Source organism: Aegilops tauschii, chromosome 3, assembly GCF_002575655.3.
Source record: "Aegilops tauschii subsp. strangulata cultivar AL8/78 chromosome 3, Aet v6.0, whole genome shotgun sequence".
NCBI lineage: Eukaryota > Viridiplantae > Streptophyta > Magnoliopsida > Poales > Poaceae > Aegilops > Aegilops tauschii.
Window position 1 is genome coordinate 431,363,269 of NC_053037.3, and position 17,935 is coordinate 431,381,203.

Here is a 17,935-nt window from a genome sequence, read left to right on the forward strand (position 1 = left end):
AGTGATATTCTCATAAGGAAGTCCAAGGCAAAGATATTTAGCACCCTAAGTAGTATTTCTGATTGTGCATGTACATATTCCATGCTTTTCCACTCGTGCAAGAGAAGAACTTGGATCACTAAGGATAAGATGCTCTTGTGGTAAACTCCTCCTATGTTCTGGACCAAAAAGATGATTTTTTGTGTGTGACATCAACTGCATTTCGATTGACAGCTGAAAGCTTGTTGCTTGGCCGATCTTACTATTGGAGGTACAATCTTATCTCCGTATTTTTGTTATTAGTTGAAAGCTACTACATAACATCCATGAATAGATGCACTCCCAGTAGATTTATGGTCGGCATTAAGCTAAACTTTACATTTAATTGGCATATGTTGTCATAATGATTTGAGTAGAAATTATCACGGCTCCATGACAACTTCAACTTTGTATTATTTAGATTGTAGGTGAATATTTGATCTAATTTGGTGGTCTACGCCCGTAGGAAAGTAGAAACACTAGTAGAAAAAGAGGCTTCCATACGCCCCCATTAGTCCCTAAAATAATCGAACCGCGACAAAAGGGTTCTTTAGTCGCGGTTCGGGAGGAGACCCGCGACCAACTATCTGGGCCCAGCGCGCTCGGTCGACAGCTGGCAGACGGGAGGGGCTTTAGTCCCGGTTGGCCTGGCCAACCGGGACTAAAGGTCCTCAGGCTGGCCCGAAGGCCTTTAGTCGCGGTTGGCCAGACCAACCGGGACTAAAGGTTAGTCCTTTTGTCCCGGTTGGTGCCACCAACCGGTACTAATGAGATTTGAGGCATTAGTACCGGTTCACGGCACGAACCGGTACTAAAGGGCCCATCAAACTCTACCCCCCCCCCCCCCCGACCGCCTTTTCAGTTTTAGAAAAACCAAAAGAAAATGATGGAAATGTCAAAAAAATAAAATAAAATAAGTTTCTCATGTGATATGTGGTCTAGTTGTTGGGAAAATTAACAAATATGAATTTCGACTTTGTTTGCAAAATCTCTCTGGAATTTCTTAAAATGGGCATAACTTTTGCATACGAACTCGGATGAAAAAAAATTTTATATGAAAAATCATCTAGTCGAAAAGTTACATTCGAATTTAACGGGGGGACCCCGTTAAACATTTTCAAAATCCTCAAAAACCTAACAGAAAAAAAGATACAGGGCTTTTAAGATCTGGAGAGGCAAAAAAATTCAAAAAATTTCAAATTGTGGTCAAACTGTGGTCAAACAATGGTCAAACTAATTATTCTAGAATATTAGTGTTACTAAATAATTATTTCAGTTTTTTTTAAATTTTGGTCAAATCTGGTCAAACAGTGGTCAAACAATGGTCAAACTAATTATTCCAGAAATATTAGTGTTACTAAATAATTATTGTTTTTTAAAACAATAGTTTCAAACTCAAACAGTGAAATGTGTCACTTCATGCTCAAGATAAATTCCTGAGGGTTAATAGAATTGACATCCTACTATTGTCAGGAAAACAACAAGTGCAGACTTGGAAACGAGGGAGAATAGAACCCGGAAGTTAAGCGTGCTCAGGCTGGAGTAGTGAGAGGATGGGTGACCATCCGGGAAGTTAGATGATTTGGAATGATGAGGGGTGATTAGAGATTAGAGGATAAATTGAGCAGTGATGAGGGGTGGTGATTAGAGATTAGAGGTTAAAATAATTCAGAAATTTGAAAATAAAAAAATAAAAAAATTCGCAAAAAAACCAGGTTTAGGGGGGCTAAAACCCTAAACCTGTGGAGGAGGCCTTTAGTCCCGGTTAGCCACGAGAACCGGGACTAAAGGTCCTCCGCCCCGACGGACTCCTGGCGCCCACGTGGACGGGCCTTTAGTCGCGGTTCGTAAGAGGCGCGACTAAAGGGGGGGCCTTTAGTCGCGCATATTTAGTCCCGGTTGCACAGCCGGGATTAATGGCCTTTGCGAACCGGGACTAAAGGCCTATTCTCTACCAGTGAAACAACAAAAATGTTATTATCGTATTGTTTCAGTCTTTATGTGCGTTAACTTTAACTCTTCATGTATTCTGTTTCTTTTTGGTGGCGAAACCCAAAGCGAGATGATTCTTCTGTAACTTGTGGATGCCATTTCAGCTTTTGTGTACTAAAAGAGATATTAAAAAATGAGATACGATGAAAGAATTCATGTCTCAGTCGTGACGACACTGAGAGGAAGGCATAATCCCATCATGGTGTCGTATGCAAGGATGGGGAGAAGAAGGGCAGAGGCTTGCTGTCTAAAACAGTGCAAGCAGTCTATGACTGTTGAAATATGTCAATGATATCTATACAAGTTTCAACAAAAACATGATTTAACCCTTATGAAATATGTTGTTCTGTGATCGGTCGCTACCGAACAGTTTGTCCTTTACGAAATATATGTTGTTCTGTGATCGCTACTGAACAGTCTGTCACGTATAGTGAAGGCAACACATGTCGTAGAGCAGAGCGGAGTTAGCGCTCTTCGATTCAATTGTTTTTGAATGTGTAGATGTTACCAAATGATGTATGACTTAGTTTCATTATTCATATTAAAGTGGGGCTTTCATCCAATGCTGATAATATTTTGTGTGCACATAGCCCACGTTTAGAGTATCAAGTTGATGGTAAAACTTAATTTTGAAATCGTATGTGCCATGTAAATTAGGATGGACGAGAGCGGTCTTTATTTGACCAAGTTGGGTGAAGAAGAGAGGTGTAGCCTCGAAGGTCAGTCTTTATCGTGCCTTTGTCATCATTAGATGTGTAGAATACAATCATGATGATAAATATGTTCATCAAGATTTTGAATACAATCAGTTGGATCTTTTGTGAGCAAGTATAATGTGATATTTGGAGCCACATGCGACATATTGTGAATTAGCGTATATTTTTTTAATATTGTTTGTTTACTTAAGTTTATTGTTCTGTGAGCCCGTGGCAACGCACGGGCGTTCTACTAGTTTATTTAAGTCCGGAGTCTCATCCCGACTTGTGTGGGAATCATAGTCTCCATCATTCTTTCCTCACATGGGACAATGCTCTAATAATGAGGATCATCACACTTTTATTTACTTACAACTCAAGAATTACAACTCAATACAAGAACAAAAATATGACTCTATATGAATGCTTCTGGCGGTGTACCGGGATGTGCAATGATCTAGCGTGACATGTATAATATGAACGGTGGTCAAGCCACAAATACTATGCCAACTACATGATCATGCAAAGCAATATGACAATGATGGTGTGTGTCGTAATAAATGGAACGATGGAAGTTGCATGGCAATATATCTTGGAATGGCTATGGAAATACCATAATAGGTAGGTATGGTGGTTGTTTTGAGGAAGGTTATATGGTGGGTTTAATGCACCGGTGAAAGTTGCCGGTACTAGAGAGGCTAGCAATGGTGGAAGGGTGAGAGTGCGTATAATCCATGGACTCAACATTAGTCATAAAGAACTCACAAACTTATTGCAAAAATTTATTAGACCTCAAAACAAAGTACTAATACGCATGCTCATAAGGGGATAGATTGGTAGGAAAAGACCATCGCTCGTCCCCGACCGCCACTCATAAGGAAGAGAATCAAAAATAAATCATGCTCGAACTTCATCACATAACGATAGACCATACGTGCATGCTTCGGAAATCACAAACCTTAACACAAGTATTTCTACTAATCCACAATTTCTCTCTAGCATGACTCTAATATCACCATCTTTATATCTCAAAACAAATGCAAGGAATCAAACTTCTCATATATTTAGTGCTCTTTGTGAAAGTTTTTATTATATCCATCTTGGATACCCATCATATTAGGACCAAATTCATAACCTAATAAAAATTGCCATACTATTTTTAAGACTCTCAAAATAATATAAGTGAAGCATGAGAGTTCATCAATTTCTTCAAAATAAAACCACCGTCGTGCTCTAGAAAGATATAAGTGAAGCACTAGAGCAACTACTTAGCTCAAAAGATATAAGTGAAGCACATAAAGTATTCTAATAAATTCACGATTAATGTGTGTGCCTCTCAAAAGGTGTGTACAGCAAGGATGATTGTGGCAAACTAAAAAGCAAAGATTCAAATAATACAAGATGCTCCAAGCAAAATACTTATCATGTGGTGAATAAAAATATAGCCTCAAGTAAATTTACCGATGGATTGAAGACAAAAGAGGGGATGCCATCCGGGGCATCCCCGGGATTAGATGTTTGGTTGTCCTTGAATATTACCTTGGGGTTCCTTGGGCATCCCCAAGCTTAGGCTCTTGCCACTCCTTATTCCATAGTCCATCAAATCTTTACCCAAAACTTGAAAACTTCACAACACAAGACTCAACAAAAAAACTCGTGAGATCCGTTAGTATGATAAAACAAATCTTCACCTTTAGGTACTGTTGTGAACTCATTCCAATTTTATATTGGTGTTATATCTACTGTATTCTAACTTCTCCATGGTTCATACCCCCTGATACTACCCGTAGATTGATCAACATAAGCAAACAACACATCGAAAAACAAAATCTGTCAAAAACAGAACAGTTTGTAAATACCCGAATATTAGCCATACGTATGTAACTCTAAAAATACTGAAAAATTAGTACAACAGAGGCAATTCATATATAAATCTTATGTAAAAACTGCAGAGTTTTTCCATGCTCCACTGAAATTTAACAATTCTGCTACTGGACGCAAAAGTTTCTGTTTTTCAGCAAAATCAAATCAGCGATATACCAAAGCATCCCAAAGGTCTTGCTTAGCTCAAACACTAACTAAAACACCAAAGCACAATTATTACCGACGTAATATTGTGTATTTATTGAAAAACAGAAGCAAAAAGAAAAAAGAAAAAATAAAATTGGGTTGCCTCCCAACAAGCGCAATTGTTTAACGCCCCTAGCTAGGCATAATGCATAGATCTAGGTATTGTCTACTTTGATATGCAATCCATAAGTAGTCCTCATAATAGATTCATATGGCAACTTAATTTTCTTTCTTGGAAAGTGTTCCATGCCCTTCCTTAACGGAAATTCAAATCTAATGTTTTCTTCTTTCATATCAATAATTGCACCAATCGTTGTAAGGAAATGTCTACCAAGAATAATAGGGCATGCAGGATTGCAATCTATATCAAGCACAATAAAATGTACATGCACATAATTCCTATTGGCAACAATAAGAAGATCATTGATCCTTCCCTTAGGTTTCTTAATAGTGGAATCTGCTAGATGCAAATTCGAAGAAAAATCATCAAGTTTATGGAGACCTAACACACCACATAAAGTTTTTGGAATAGTGGAAATTCTAGCACCCAAATCACAAAAGGCATTGCACTTATTATCTTTAATCTTAATTTTAATAGTAGGTTCCCATTCACCATAAAGCTTTCTAGGGATTGAAACTTCCAATTCAGGTTTTCTTCAAAAGATATCATCATAGCATCCACGATATGTTTAGTAAAAGCCGTATTTGGTTATAAGAATGAAGTGAATTAAGCATGGATTGCAACATGGAAATACGATCTATTAAATAGCAATTATCATAATTAAAATCCCTGAAATCCGAAAGAGTGGGTTCATTGCTACTTAAAGTTTTGACCTCTCCAATCCCACTTTTATCAATTTTTTCATTAAGATCTTCACCCTCCAAATTATTGGGACACCTTGTAGCTAAAGTTGACTCATCTCCAGTACCTTATTTATCAATTTTTATATTATCAAACAAATATTTAATAGGAGTCACACCAATCACTTTAAGATCTTCATCATTATTATCACAAAAACTAGATGAACATGTTTTTTCTAGCCAGTCTCTCTTAGCACGCATCCAAGCGGTTCTCTCCCTACTTTCATTAATAGAAACTTTAATAGCTTTTAGGGACTCATTAATATCAACCTTGGGTGGCATAGATCTAATCTTAAAAGAATCAATCTCATGAGAACTTCTATCAACGTTTCTAGCCAAATCATCAATTTTAAGCAATTTTTCTTCTACCATAGTATTGATAATCTTTTGAGAATTTATGAAATCTTTAATATTGTTCTCAATATCAGAGGGTATCTTATTATAATTTCCATAATAATTGTTGTAGGAATTTCCATAATTACTAGAGGAATTACTAGGAAACGGCCTAGGGTTGAAGTTTCATCTATACACGTTATTACCAAAATTGTTTCTACCAAGAAAATTCACATCCACAGAGTCATTATTATTCTCAATAAAAGTCGACAAAGGCATATTATTAGGATCAATAGGAGCACTCTTACTAGCAATCAATTTCATAAGTTCATCCATCTTTCCACTCAAAGTATTAATTTCTTCAATTGCATGCACTTTTTTACTAGTAGACGATCTTTCGGTATGCCATTGAGAGTTATTTGCCATAATATTATCTAGGAGTTTAGTAGCTTCTCCTAATTTTATTTCCATAAAAGTACCACCCGCGGCGGAATCTAGAAGATTTCTAGATGCAAAATTCAACCCAGCATAAAAAAATTGTGTGATCATCCATAAACTTAAACCATGAGTAGGACAATTTCTTATCATCATTTTCATCCTCTCCCAAGATTGTGCAACATGTTCATGATCTAATTGCTTAAAATTCATTATATCATTCCTAAGGGAGATGATCTTAGCGGTAGGAAAATACTTGGAAATAAAAGCATCTTTACACTTATTCCATTAATCAATACTATTTTTAGGCAAAGATGAAAACCAAGTTTTAGCACGATCTCGTAGTGAGAACGGAAATAGTTTCAATTTAACAATCTTTTTTTCTTTTGCATATCACACAACTGAACGAAAGTATTTAGATAGGATGCAGCATCTTCACTAGGACTACCAGAAAATTGTTCTTTCGTAACGAGATTCAACAAAGCGGCATTCATTTCATAAGATTCCACACTAGTTGCAGGAGCAATTGGAGTACTAACAAAATCATTATTATTAGTGTTGGAAAAGTCACACAACTTCGTATTTTCTTGAGACATCGTGACAAAGCAAGCAATCTAACACACAAGCAAACAAAAAGACGAACGAAAGAAGGAGAATAAAAAGGCAAATATTTTTGTGTTTTCTGAAAACGTTTTAGAAGTGGGGGAGATGAAAACGAGAGGCAAATGGAAAATAATCTAATGCAAGAGATGAGAGTTTATGATAGGAACTTGGTAGGCTTGATGTAGAACCTCCCCGGCAACGGCGCCAGAAATTCTTCCTGCTACTTCTTGAGCTTGCGTTGATTTTTCCCTTGAAGAGGAAAGGGTGATGAAGCAAAGTAGAGATAAGTATTTCCCTCATTTAAGAACCAAGGTATCAATCCAGTAGGAGGTACAAGCAAGTCCCCAATAGATGCACCTGCACAAACTAACAAACACTTGCACTGAACGCGAAAAAGGGGTTGTCAATCCCTTCACGGTCACGAACAAGAGTGAGATCTAATAGAGATAGATATAAAATATAAGTAAAAGGAAAAATAATGTAAATATAAATAAATTGCAGCAAGGTACTTTCGGGTTTTTGGTTTTATAGATCTGAAAATATATGATGAGAAATAGACCCGGGGGCCATAGTTTTCACTAGAGGCTTCTCTCTTGAAAGAACACATACGGTGGGTGAACAAATTACTGTTGAGCAAATGATAGAAAAGAGCAAAGTTATGACGATATCAAAGGCAATGATCATGAATGTAGGCGTCACGTCCGTGACAAGTAGACCGACTCCTGCCTGCATCTACTACTATTACTCCACACATCGACCGCTATCTAGCATGCATCTAGTGTATTAAGTTAACAAGAACGGGGTAACGCCTTAAGCAAGATGACATGATGTAGAGGGATAGATCCAATCAATATAAATGGTAAAACCCCATCTTTTTATCCTTAATGGCAACAATACAAATACATACCTCACTACCACTACTGTCACTGGGTGAGTGTAACGACCAAACCTCGAAGGATTTGAGTCTCTGTGCTTACTGTGCTAGTCCCTGGATCGAACTCGCTAGCACACACAGTATAGATGAATACCAGAATAGCAAGTGCATCATTTATTACAACGTATGATCCAGAATGTATAAAATAAAACAATCTGCATAGCACTTGGCTAGCTTTATTCAATCAAACAGCGGAAAGTAGCAGAAAATAACGATGAGTCCCATCATAGCCCACTGGCGATGCTGAGTGCAGACTCACGACCCTAACGGTACCTTACTATTCGTCTGAATATCCTGCAACATGAGACGTTGCAGCCATATAGGTCAATACTTGGAATGTATTGGCAAGTTACACAGGAGTAATAATATAGCAGACCTACATGTATATGCATAATATAACAAAAGGAAGGCTTGAGGGTTTATTTTGTAGAAAGATGATTTTGTCCTCATAACTACCTAATAGTCAAATTTTATTTAGTTCTTTTATTACTTTAATTAAATACACAAGGTTGAGTTGGCAAAATCAACTCCAACCTACCCTTTATTAAGTTGCCCAACAAATTTATTAAGTGTCACATCTGTCAAGATCATCCAACAACTGTAATGGCATAGTCGCTCAAATTTACCCATAAGTGGGGGCACGGCTAATCATGATTAGTTTTAATACTCTGCAGAGTTTTGCACACTTTACCCACTTGACTCAACCCGAAGATTGAGACGAAGTCTTTCAGAAGCAGTCACCTCCACCCCCGGCAGCCAGTATAACTACTCATATCTACATCTGCTAGCTTACCTGGGCGAGGATCCCACAACCTACTCAACTAAGTCGGAGCCCATTTAGCTAGTGGTTGCGCATGGAAGCTACTAGTCACTAAGTCTGTCTGATCTTTTTGAGCCTGGGCGGCCGTCCACTTACATTCAGAGGGTATAAACCATGATGTTCTTGAAACCACCCTTCAATACCAATTCCGCCCAGAGGTGAATTAAGTCCTTAATTACTACTCAATTTGTTATATTTATAGTCCTCACATAATCTCAAGGAATACACGAACCACCCCCATCTACAAAGCATAGCAAGCTACAACTACCACGATTTGCAAAACACGGGAAGATAGCTCAACAGCATAGCAAAATTTATATATTAATCCTATACATGCATATATTCATAGCGTGATATAACTACATGCATAGAAAACAATAGGTAAAGGATGATCAACATGTAACTTGCCTTGGTTCTGGTTCAGAAAGTCACAGTCCTGACAATAGCTCGCGTCGCACTCCGGACAATCTACACGTTTCACACAATTCAACAAATCAATCATCGGAAGACGAATAGAACCAAAATAAAACCAACAGAAAGAAAACCATTTTTGAAACTCAACAACGGCAGCATAACAGCACCTAAATTGCACTATGGTCACAACGCAAAAAGAATCACTTAAAACCGACAAACGGTTTGAGAGTTATGGCCTCCGAAAGTTTTAATTCAAACTCGAATGAATTCAAATTTTAAAAGTGCAAACATGTGAGATTTTGGTACTATAATAAAGTGCTGGTTTTTGTGAGTGCACAGGAAAAAGAATCACCTAATTTGGACATATAGGTTAGAAGATATAGCTAGTTGAAGTTTTGGTGAAAATCTGAAAATAAAACAAAAGAAAACTCTGTTCTGGAACACTGTAGCGGTTACTGTGGCGTTTACTGTAGCTGTGCCAAGTGTCAACGCGTGATTGGCTGGAAAATTTGCATGCGCGCATGCTCACCAGCAAAGCAGAGAAAATGGCAGCGGCTTCGGGCGTCGGCGGCGGCGGCTCTCCGGCGAAGACGAAGCGACGGACGGGTGCGGCGGTGAGTGGCGGAGGCGTAGGTGAGGTCGGGCGGTGACGGGGCGTCCTCTGCGGGCAGCAACGGCGATGGGAACGGCGGTGTGCTCCGGCGGCGGCGGCGTTCGGCTGCGTCTCCGGCAACAAAAAGGTGTTAGAAGAGTGCGGCGTTGAAGGAGGAATTGAACAGAGCAGGCGGTGAGGCTCGGCGCGTTCTTACGACGACGGTAGCGTCCGGCGACTTGGAGCTCCTCCGGCGAGATCCAATCGAGCTCGGCAAGGTGTGCGGTCGAGGAAAGGACGGGGCAAAAGTTCGGTAGGGTTCCCCTGGGGATACTCCTCGCGCGTGAAGTCTCCGGGGTGCACGGGGTCGAACTAGGCGCCGGATTGGTCCGGGTCGGCCTCGGCGTGCACACGGCGCGGCTGCGTCCGGCTCGGGGTGGAAGATGGGTGCGGGGTCCACCCGTCAGTGAGAGAGGGGCAGCGGATCGGGTGCGGGTCGGGCGAGCGGTGCGGCGGCGCGTACCGCTTCGCGAGGAAGGTGGGCCGCAGCGGTGTGGTGCGCCGCTGCTGGGCCGGCTGGCTGGCTGGGCCGCTGGCTGGCTGGCTGACCGGCTCGCTTTTTTTAAACAGAAGCAGCAGCAGAAAACAAAATAAATAAAATAACATACACAATATAAAATCTAAATAAAAATACCTAGACACACAGTAAAAATAGCCCTATAGCTATAAACTACAGGAACACTAGTTCCAATTCTAATGCAATTTTGGAAATTCATTTTGATGCAAAAGGCCACACAAACAATAAAATAACACACAATTAAAATATTTTGGAGATTGAAAAAAAATTACCAGAACATATCCAACGAACTGGAAATAATATTATTCACATTATGAACATTTTAAAACAGGGGAGAAGTCATGTTATCTCCGCTCCAATAAATTGCCTTTAGTTGCATAATGATTCGAATATTGCAGAAAGACAAATAATGCAATAAAAATATGATATGCATATGAATGATCTAATAACATCCTAATTTAGGAAAATTGGGATGTTACAAACCTACCCCCTTAAGATGAATCTCGCCCTCGAGATTCGGGCTGGCTTGCAAATAGGTGTGGGTGATCCTGCCTGAGATCTTCCTCTCGTTCCCAGGTAGCTTCCTCCTCTGTGTGATGATTCCACTGAACCTTGCATAACTTGATTGTCTTGGTGCGAGTAACTCTCTCTGCTGTCTCCAGAATCTTAACAGGCTTCTCATATGTCAAATCACTCTCCAACTGAATTGCCTCAAGTGGCACCGTGTCCCTCAATGGAACATCCATCATCTCTGCATGGCACTTCTTCAACTGAGATACATGAAACACATTATGAACTCCTGACAAGGATTCTGGCAACTCCAGCTGATAAGCTACCTCTCCTCTACGCTCCAAGATCTTGTAAGGCCCCACAAAACGTGGTGCTAACTTACCTTTGATTCCAAACCTCTTAATTCCACGAAGTGGTGAAACTCGAAGATATGCGCGGTCTCCTACCTCGTATGTCACCTCCTTACGTTTTGCATCTGCATAACTCTTCTGCCTGGACTGTGCTATCTTTAGCCTGTCACGAATCAACTTGACCTTCTCCTCAGCATCCCTGATCAAGTCTGGTCCAAAGAACTGACGTTCTCCAACCTCATCCCACATCAACGGTGTCCTGCACTTCCTACCATACAATACCTCAGATGGTGCCATCTTCAGACTAGCCTGATAACTGTTATTATATGAGAACTCTGCATAAGGTAAATTATCATCCCAACTGGACCCATAGTCCAAAGCACAAGCTCTCAACATATCCTCCAAAATCTGATTTACCCTCTCTGTCTGCCCATCTGTCTGTGGATGGAAAGTTGTACTGAACTCCAGCCTGGTGCCCAAGGATGCATGCAACTGACGCCAAAATTTGGATGTGAACTGAGTACCTCTATCAAACACTACTTTCCTTGGAACTCCATGCAGACAAACAATTTTAGACATATAAATCTTTGCTAGCTGAGCACTGGTATAAGTAGTCTTTACTGGGATGAAGTGAGCAACTTTAGTCAAACGATCAACAACTACCCAAATAGAATCATAACCTGATCGAGTCCTGGGTAGACCTGTAATGAAATCCATACCAATCTCATCCCACTTCCAATCAGGTATAGGCAATGGCTGTAACAAACCTGCTGGTCTCTGATGTTCCGCCTTAACTCACTGGCACACATCACATGTTGCAATATACCCAGCAATCTCCCTCTTCAGGCTAGGCCACCAAAATCTTTCCCTCAAATCCAAATACATCTTAGTATTACCTGGGTGAATAGAATAAGGTGAATCATGCGCCTCCTCAAGAATCAACTTCCTGATATCTGCATCTTGAGGTACACAAATACGCTTCTCAAACCATATGGCTCCATGTTCATCCTCACGGAAACCTTCTGCCTTACCTTTAACCATATTCTCTTTTATCTCAGCAATCTCCTTATCATTCTTTTGAGCTTCTCTGATTCTGTCAAGCAAAGTAGGCTTTACCTCAAGTGTTGCTAAATATCCCTTAGGAACCATATCCAACCTGAGATTCCTGAACTGTTCACATAACTCGGGTGGCATATTATCAATATTAATTGCATTAGCATGGCTCCTACGACTCAATGCATCAGCAACAAACTTAGCCTTACCAGGATGATACTGCACATTCAAATCATAATCTTTAATAAGCTCCAACCATCTCCTCTGCCTGAGGTTCAAATCCTTCTGAGTAAAAATATACTTCAAGCTCTTATGATCAGTAAATATATCACAATGATTACCAATAAGATATGGCCTCCAAGTTTTCAATGCATGCACAACTGAGGCTAACTCCAAATCATGTGTAGGCTAATTATGCTCATGATTCTTAAGCTGACGTGAAGCATATGAAACAACTTTACCTTCCTGCATCAAAACACTCCCAAGTCCTTGACGAGAAGCATCACAATATACCTGGAAGTCCTTATGTATATCCGGCAGAGTTAAGACTGGTGCTGTAACCAAACGTTGCTTCAACTCCTGAAAACTGGCTTCACATTCATCAGTCCAAACAAATTTCTTCTCTTTCTTCAGCAATTCAGTCATAGGCTTTGCGATCTTGGAAAAGTTCTCAATAAACCTCCTGTAATAACCTGCAAGGCCCAAAAAGATGTGAATCTCTCCAACTGTCCTAGGTGTCTCCCACTCTGTAACTGCAGCAACCTTAGATGGATCAACTGCAACTCCATTACCTGACACAACATGTCCAAGGAAAGCTACCTCATCCAGCCAAAACTCACATTTGCTGAACTTGGCATACAACTAATGTTCCCTCGGTTTCTCCAATACCAAACGCAGATGCACCTCATGCTCTTGCTTATTCTTGGAGAATACCAATATATCATCAATGAAAACAACCACAAATTTATCCAAGAACTCCATAAACACCTTGTTCATCATATTCATGAAGTATGCAGGAGCATTAGTCAATCCAAATGACATAACAGTATATTCATACAACCCATACCTCGTAGTAAAAGCAGTCTTTGGAATATCTTGCTCACGAATTTTCAATTGATGATAACCAGAACGAAGGTCAATCTTAGAAAACACAGTAGCTCCCTCCAACTGGTCAAACAGGTCATTTATCATAGGCAAAGGATACTTATTCTTAATGGTTACCTCATTCAGAGAATGATAGTCAACACACATCCTCAAGGTCCCATCCTTCTTCTCCACAAACAAAACTGGAGCTCCCCAAGGTGATGAACTTGGGCGAATAAATCCTTGTGCCTGCAATTCTCTTATCTGCTTCTTCAATTCCTCCAACTCTTGAGGAGGCATTCTATACGGTCTCTTTGCAATAGGTCCAGTGCCCGGTATTAAATCAATAAGAAACTCAATATCTCTATCCGGTGGCATACCTGGCAACTCCTGTGGAAACACATCTGGATAATCCCGCACGACTGGCACCTCTTCCAGGCTACCCCCCTTAAGAGAGTTCACATGTACCTGCTTATGCTTATACTTACATACATATTTGATCCTCTTCCCTCCTGGTGCACTGAGAGTAATAGATCGACTGGCACAATCAATAAGACCCTCATACTTGATCATCCAGTCCATACCCAAAATAATATTCAGACCTTGTGACTTCAGTATAATTAAATCTGTAGGAAAAACATGCTTCCTAATAGACAAAGGCATCTGAAAACAACCCAAACTTGCTGCCATCTCAGCCCCCGGAGAACTTACTAGAATAGGTGACTTAAGTACTACGGTAGACAGCTTATGTTTATCCACAAATACCCGTGATATGAATGAATGTGATGCACCAGAATCAAAAAGAACAAGCGCAGGTATTGAATTGATCAAAAACTTACCAATCACCGCATCAGGTTCATTGTAGACCTCCTCCACATTAACATGGTTAACATGACCCCTTTGGATGGGGTTTGGCTTGCTCACTCCTGAATTCCCATTACCGTTCTTGCTCTTTGGACAAGCATTGGAGTAGTGGCCCATCTGCCTACACTTATAGCACTGAACCTGACTAATATCCCTCTGCACAGGCATACTCTGGTGGCTCTGGTTATTATTCCCACCATTACCATTACCTCTACCATTGCCATTGTTACTCTTGTGCCCATTGTGATGATGGTGGCCATTATGGTTGTGGCCATTCCCTCCATGGTGATTATGATGCCCATTACCTCCATGATGATTATGTCCATTACCTCCATTACCATGATATGAAGTGCGTGGCTTCTGCTGTGGTCCTGAATTATACCTGTTATTGTTGTTGTACTTCCTCTTGCGATTCTCTATGGCATGTTGCTTTCCCTCCAGCACAATAGCCTTATCAATCAGGTCCTGACAATTCCTAAAAGTGGCCACTGTCAACTGAAGGCTCAACTCATCATTAAGGCCCTCCAAGAATTTCTCCTGCCTAGTTGCATCAGTGTTAACATCATTAGGAGCATAACATGCAAGATTATTAAATTCCTCCACATACGCATTAACTGTGCGACCTCCCTGGCGCAAACTGCGGAACTCCTTCTTTTTCAGACTCATAGCACCAGCAGACACATGTGCAGCACGAAAAGCATCCTGAAACTGAGGCCATGTGATAGTAGCAATGGGATAAGTGACCAAGTAGTTGTCCCACCAAGCTGCAGCAGGACCCTCCAACAAATGTGAGGCAAACCTCACCCTCTCTGCATTTGTGCATCCGACCGTCTCCAGGTTCCTATTGACTGCACGGAGCCAGTCATCAGCCACAATAGGTTCAGGGGAACTGGAGAACCTCTGAGGATTCAACCTCAAGAACCTGGTAAGCATATCCACTGGTGGAGGTGGAGGTGGATTGTTGTTATTATTGTTGTTGTTCTGGTTCTGGACAAGCAACTCGATCAACTGAGCTTGTCCCTGAAGCAACTGCTGCATGTATGGCGGTACATCATTGCCATTGTTGTCTCCTCCTGCAGCATTACGCCTATTATCACGCCTCGGCGGCATCTGGTGGGCAAGCATAGAAGAGTTATAGATATAATAGGGCCAAACGCTATGTATATATAAATATATTCTCCCCATAAGCATAATATGATCAAGCCAACAAAACACAACAACGAATAACACCAACAAACAAACAAACAAACAACAAACAATATGATAATATTATATATGTATTCGAATAATTTCGACACTAAGCAATTTAACAAACAACTACCAATCAAGCAAACAGTCTAGTATCTTCATACCACGAAAGTGGGCATAATCAGATACGCTAACACGATAACGTTGCAATATAAAGCAAGCATGAATGGTGGTCTCAGCACTAGTTCCTACTTAACTATTCAAGATACTTGAGGGGGTTAACTAATAAACAGCAAGAAGTATAGTTGGTTTATAAAATAATTTTCACTCCTATGGCTTTTCTAATCCATTTTCTAGGATCACGTCCTACAGTCAACACACTGCTCTGATACCATCTGTAACGACCAAACCTCGAAGGATTTGAGTCTCTGTGCTTACTGTGCTAGTCCCTGGATCGAACTCGCTAGCACACACAGTATAGACGAATACCAGAATAGCAAGTGCATCATTTATTACAACGTATGATCCAGAATGTATAAAATAAAACAATATGCATAGCACTTGGCTAGCTTTATTCAATCAAACAGCGGAAAGTAGCAGAAAATAACGATGAGTCCCATCATAGCCCACTGGCAATGCTGAGTGCAGACTCATGACCCTAACGGTACCTTACTCTTCGTCTGAATATCCTGCAACATGAGACGTTGCAGCCATATAGGTCAATACTTGGAATGTATTGGCAAGTTACACAGGAGTAATAATATAGCAGACCTACATGTATATGCATAATATAACAAAAGGAAGGCTTGAGGGTTTATTTTGCAGAAAGCTGATTTTGTCCTCATAACTACCTAATAGTCAAATTTTTATTTAGTTCTTTTATTACTACAATTAAATACACAAGGTTGAGTTGGAAAAATCAACTCCAACCTACCCTTTATTAAGTTGCCCAACAAATTTATTAAGTGTCACATCTGTCAAGATCATCCAACAACTGTAATGGCATAGTCGCTCAAATTTACCCATAACCGGGGGCACGGCTAATCATGATTAGTTTTAATACTCTGCAGAGTTTTGCACACTTTACACACTAGACTCAACCCGAAGATTGAGACGAAGTCTTTCAGAAGCAGTCACCTCCACCCCTGGCAGCCGGTACACCTACTCATATCTACATCTGCTAGCTTACCTGGGCGAGGATCCCACAAACAACTCAACTAAGCCAGAGCCCATTTAGCTAGTGGTTGCGCAAGGAAGCTACTAGTCACTAAGTCTGTCTGATCTTTTGAGCCTGGGCGGCCGTCCACTTACATTCAAAGGGTATAAATCATGATGTTCTTGAAACCACCCTTCAATACCAATTCCGCCCAGAGGTGAATTAAGTCCTTAATTACTACTCAATTTGTTATATTTATAGTCCTCACATAAGCTCAATGAATACACGAACCACCCCCGTCTATAAAGCATAGCAAGCTACAACTACCACGATTTGCAAAACACGGGAAGATAGCTCAACAGCATAGCAAAATTTATATATTAATCCTATACATGCATATATTCATAGTGTGATATAACTACATGCATATAAAAAATAGGTAAAGGATGATCAACATGTAACTTGCATTGGTTCTGGTTCAGAAAGTCACACTCCTGACAATAGCTCGCGTCGCACTCCGGACAATCTACACGTTTCACATAATTAAAAAAATCAATCATCAGAACACGAATAGAACCAAAATAAAACCAACAGCAAGAAAACCATTTTTGAAACTCAACAATAGCAGCATAACAGCACCTAAATTGCACTACAGTCACAACGCAAAAAGAATCACTTAAAATCGACAAACGGTTTGAGAGTTATGGCCTCCGGAAGTTTTAATTCAAACTCGAACGAATTCAAATTTGAAAAGTGCAAACATGTGACATTTTGGTACTGTTATAAAGTGCTGGTTTTTGTGAGTGCACAGGAAAAAGAATCACCTAATTTGGACATATAGGTTAAAAGATATAGCTAGTTGAAGTTTTGGTGAAAATCTGAAAATAAAACAAAAGAAAACTCTGTTCTGGAACACTGTAGCGGTTACTGTGGCGTCTACTGTAGCCGTGCCAAGTGTCAACGCGTGATTGGCTGGAAAATTTGCATGCGCGCGTGCTCACCAGCAAAGCAGAGAAAACGGCGGCAGCTTCGGGCGTCGGCGGCGGCGGCTCTCCGGCGAAGACGAAGCGACGCACGGGTGCGGCGGTGACTGGCGGAGGCGTAGGTGAGGTCGGGCGGCGACGGGGCGTCCTCTGCGGGCAGCAACAGCGACGGGAACGGCGGTGTGCTCCGGCGGCGGCTGCGTCTCCGGCAACAGAAAGGTGTTAGAAGAGTGCGGCGTTGAAGAGGGAATTGAACGGAGCAGGCGGTGAGGCTCGGCGCGTTCTTACTACGACGGAAGCGTCCGGCGACTTGGAGCTCCTCCGGCGAGATCCAATCGAGCTCGGCAAGGCGTGCGGTCGAGGAAAGGACGGGGCAAAAGTTCGGTAGGGTTCCCCTGGGGATT

The 17,935-nt window shown here is 40.8% G+C and overlaps 1 protein-coding gene across 1 annotated transcript; it reads right to left on the minus strand.

Moving 5' to 3' along the window:
* Positions 1–10,139: 10,139 nt before the first annotated feature.
* Positions 10,140–15,314, minus strand: LOC141043004 (uncharacterized). Its single transcript, XM_073511920.1, has 8 exons — positions 14,180–15,314; positions 13,479–13,966; positions 13,361–13,424; positions 12,771–13,048; positions 12,101–12,542; positions 11,622–11,905; positions 10,897–11,513; positions 10,140–10,383 (listed from the first exon to the last, which is right to left on the minus strand). Exons 1-8 carry the CDS (start codon positions 15,312–15,314, stop codon positions 10,140–10,142), a joined length of 3,552 nt encoding a protein of 1,183 aa, XP_073368021.1.
* Positions 15,315–17,935: the final 2,621 nt, after the last annotated feature.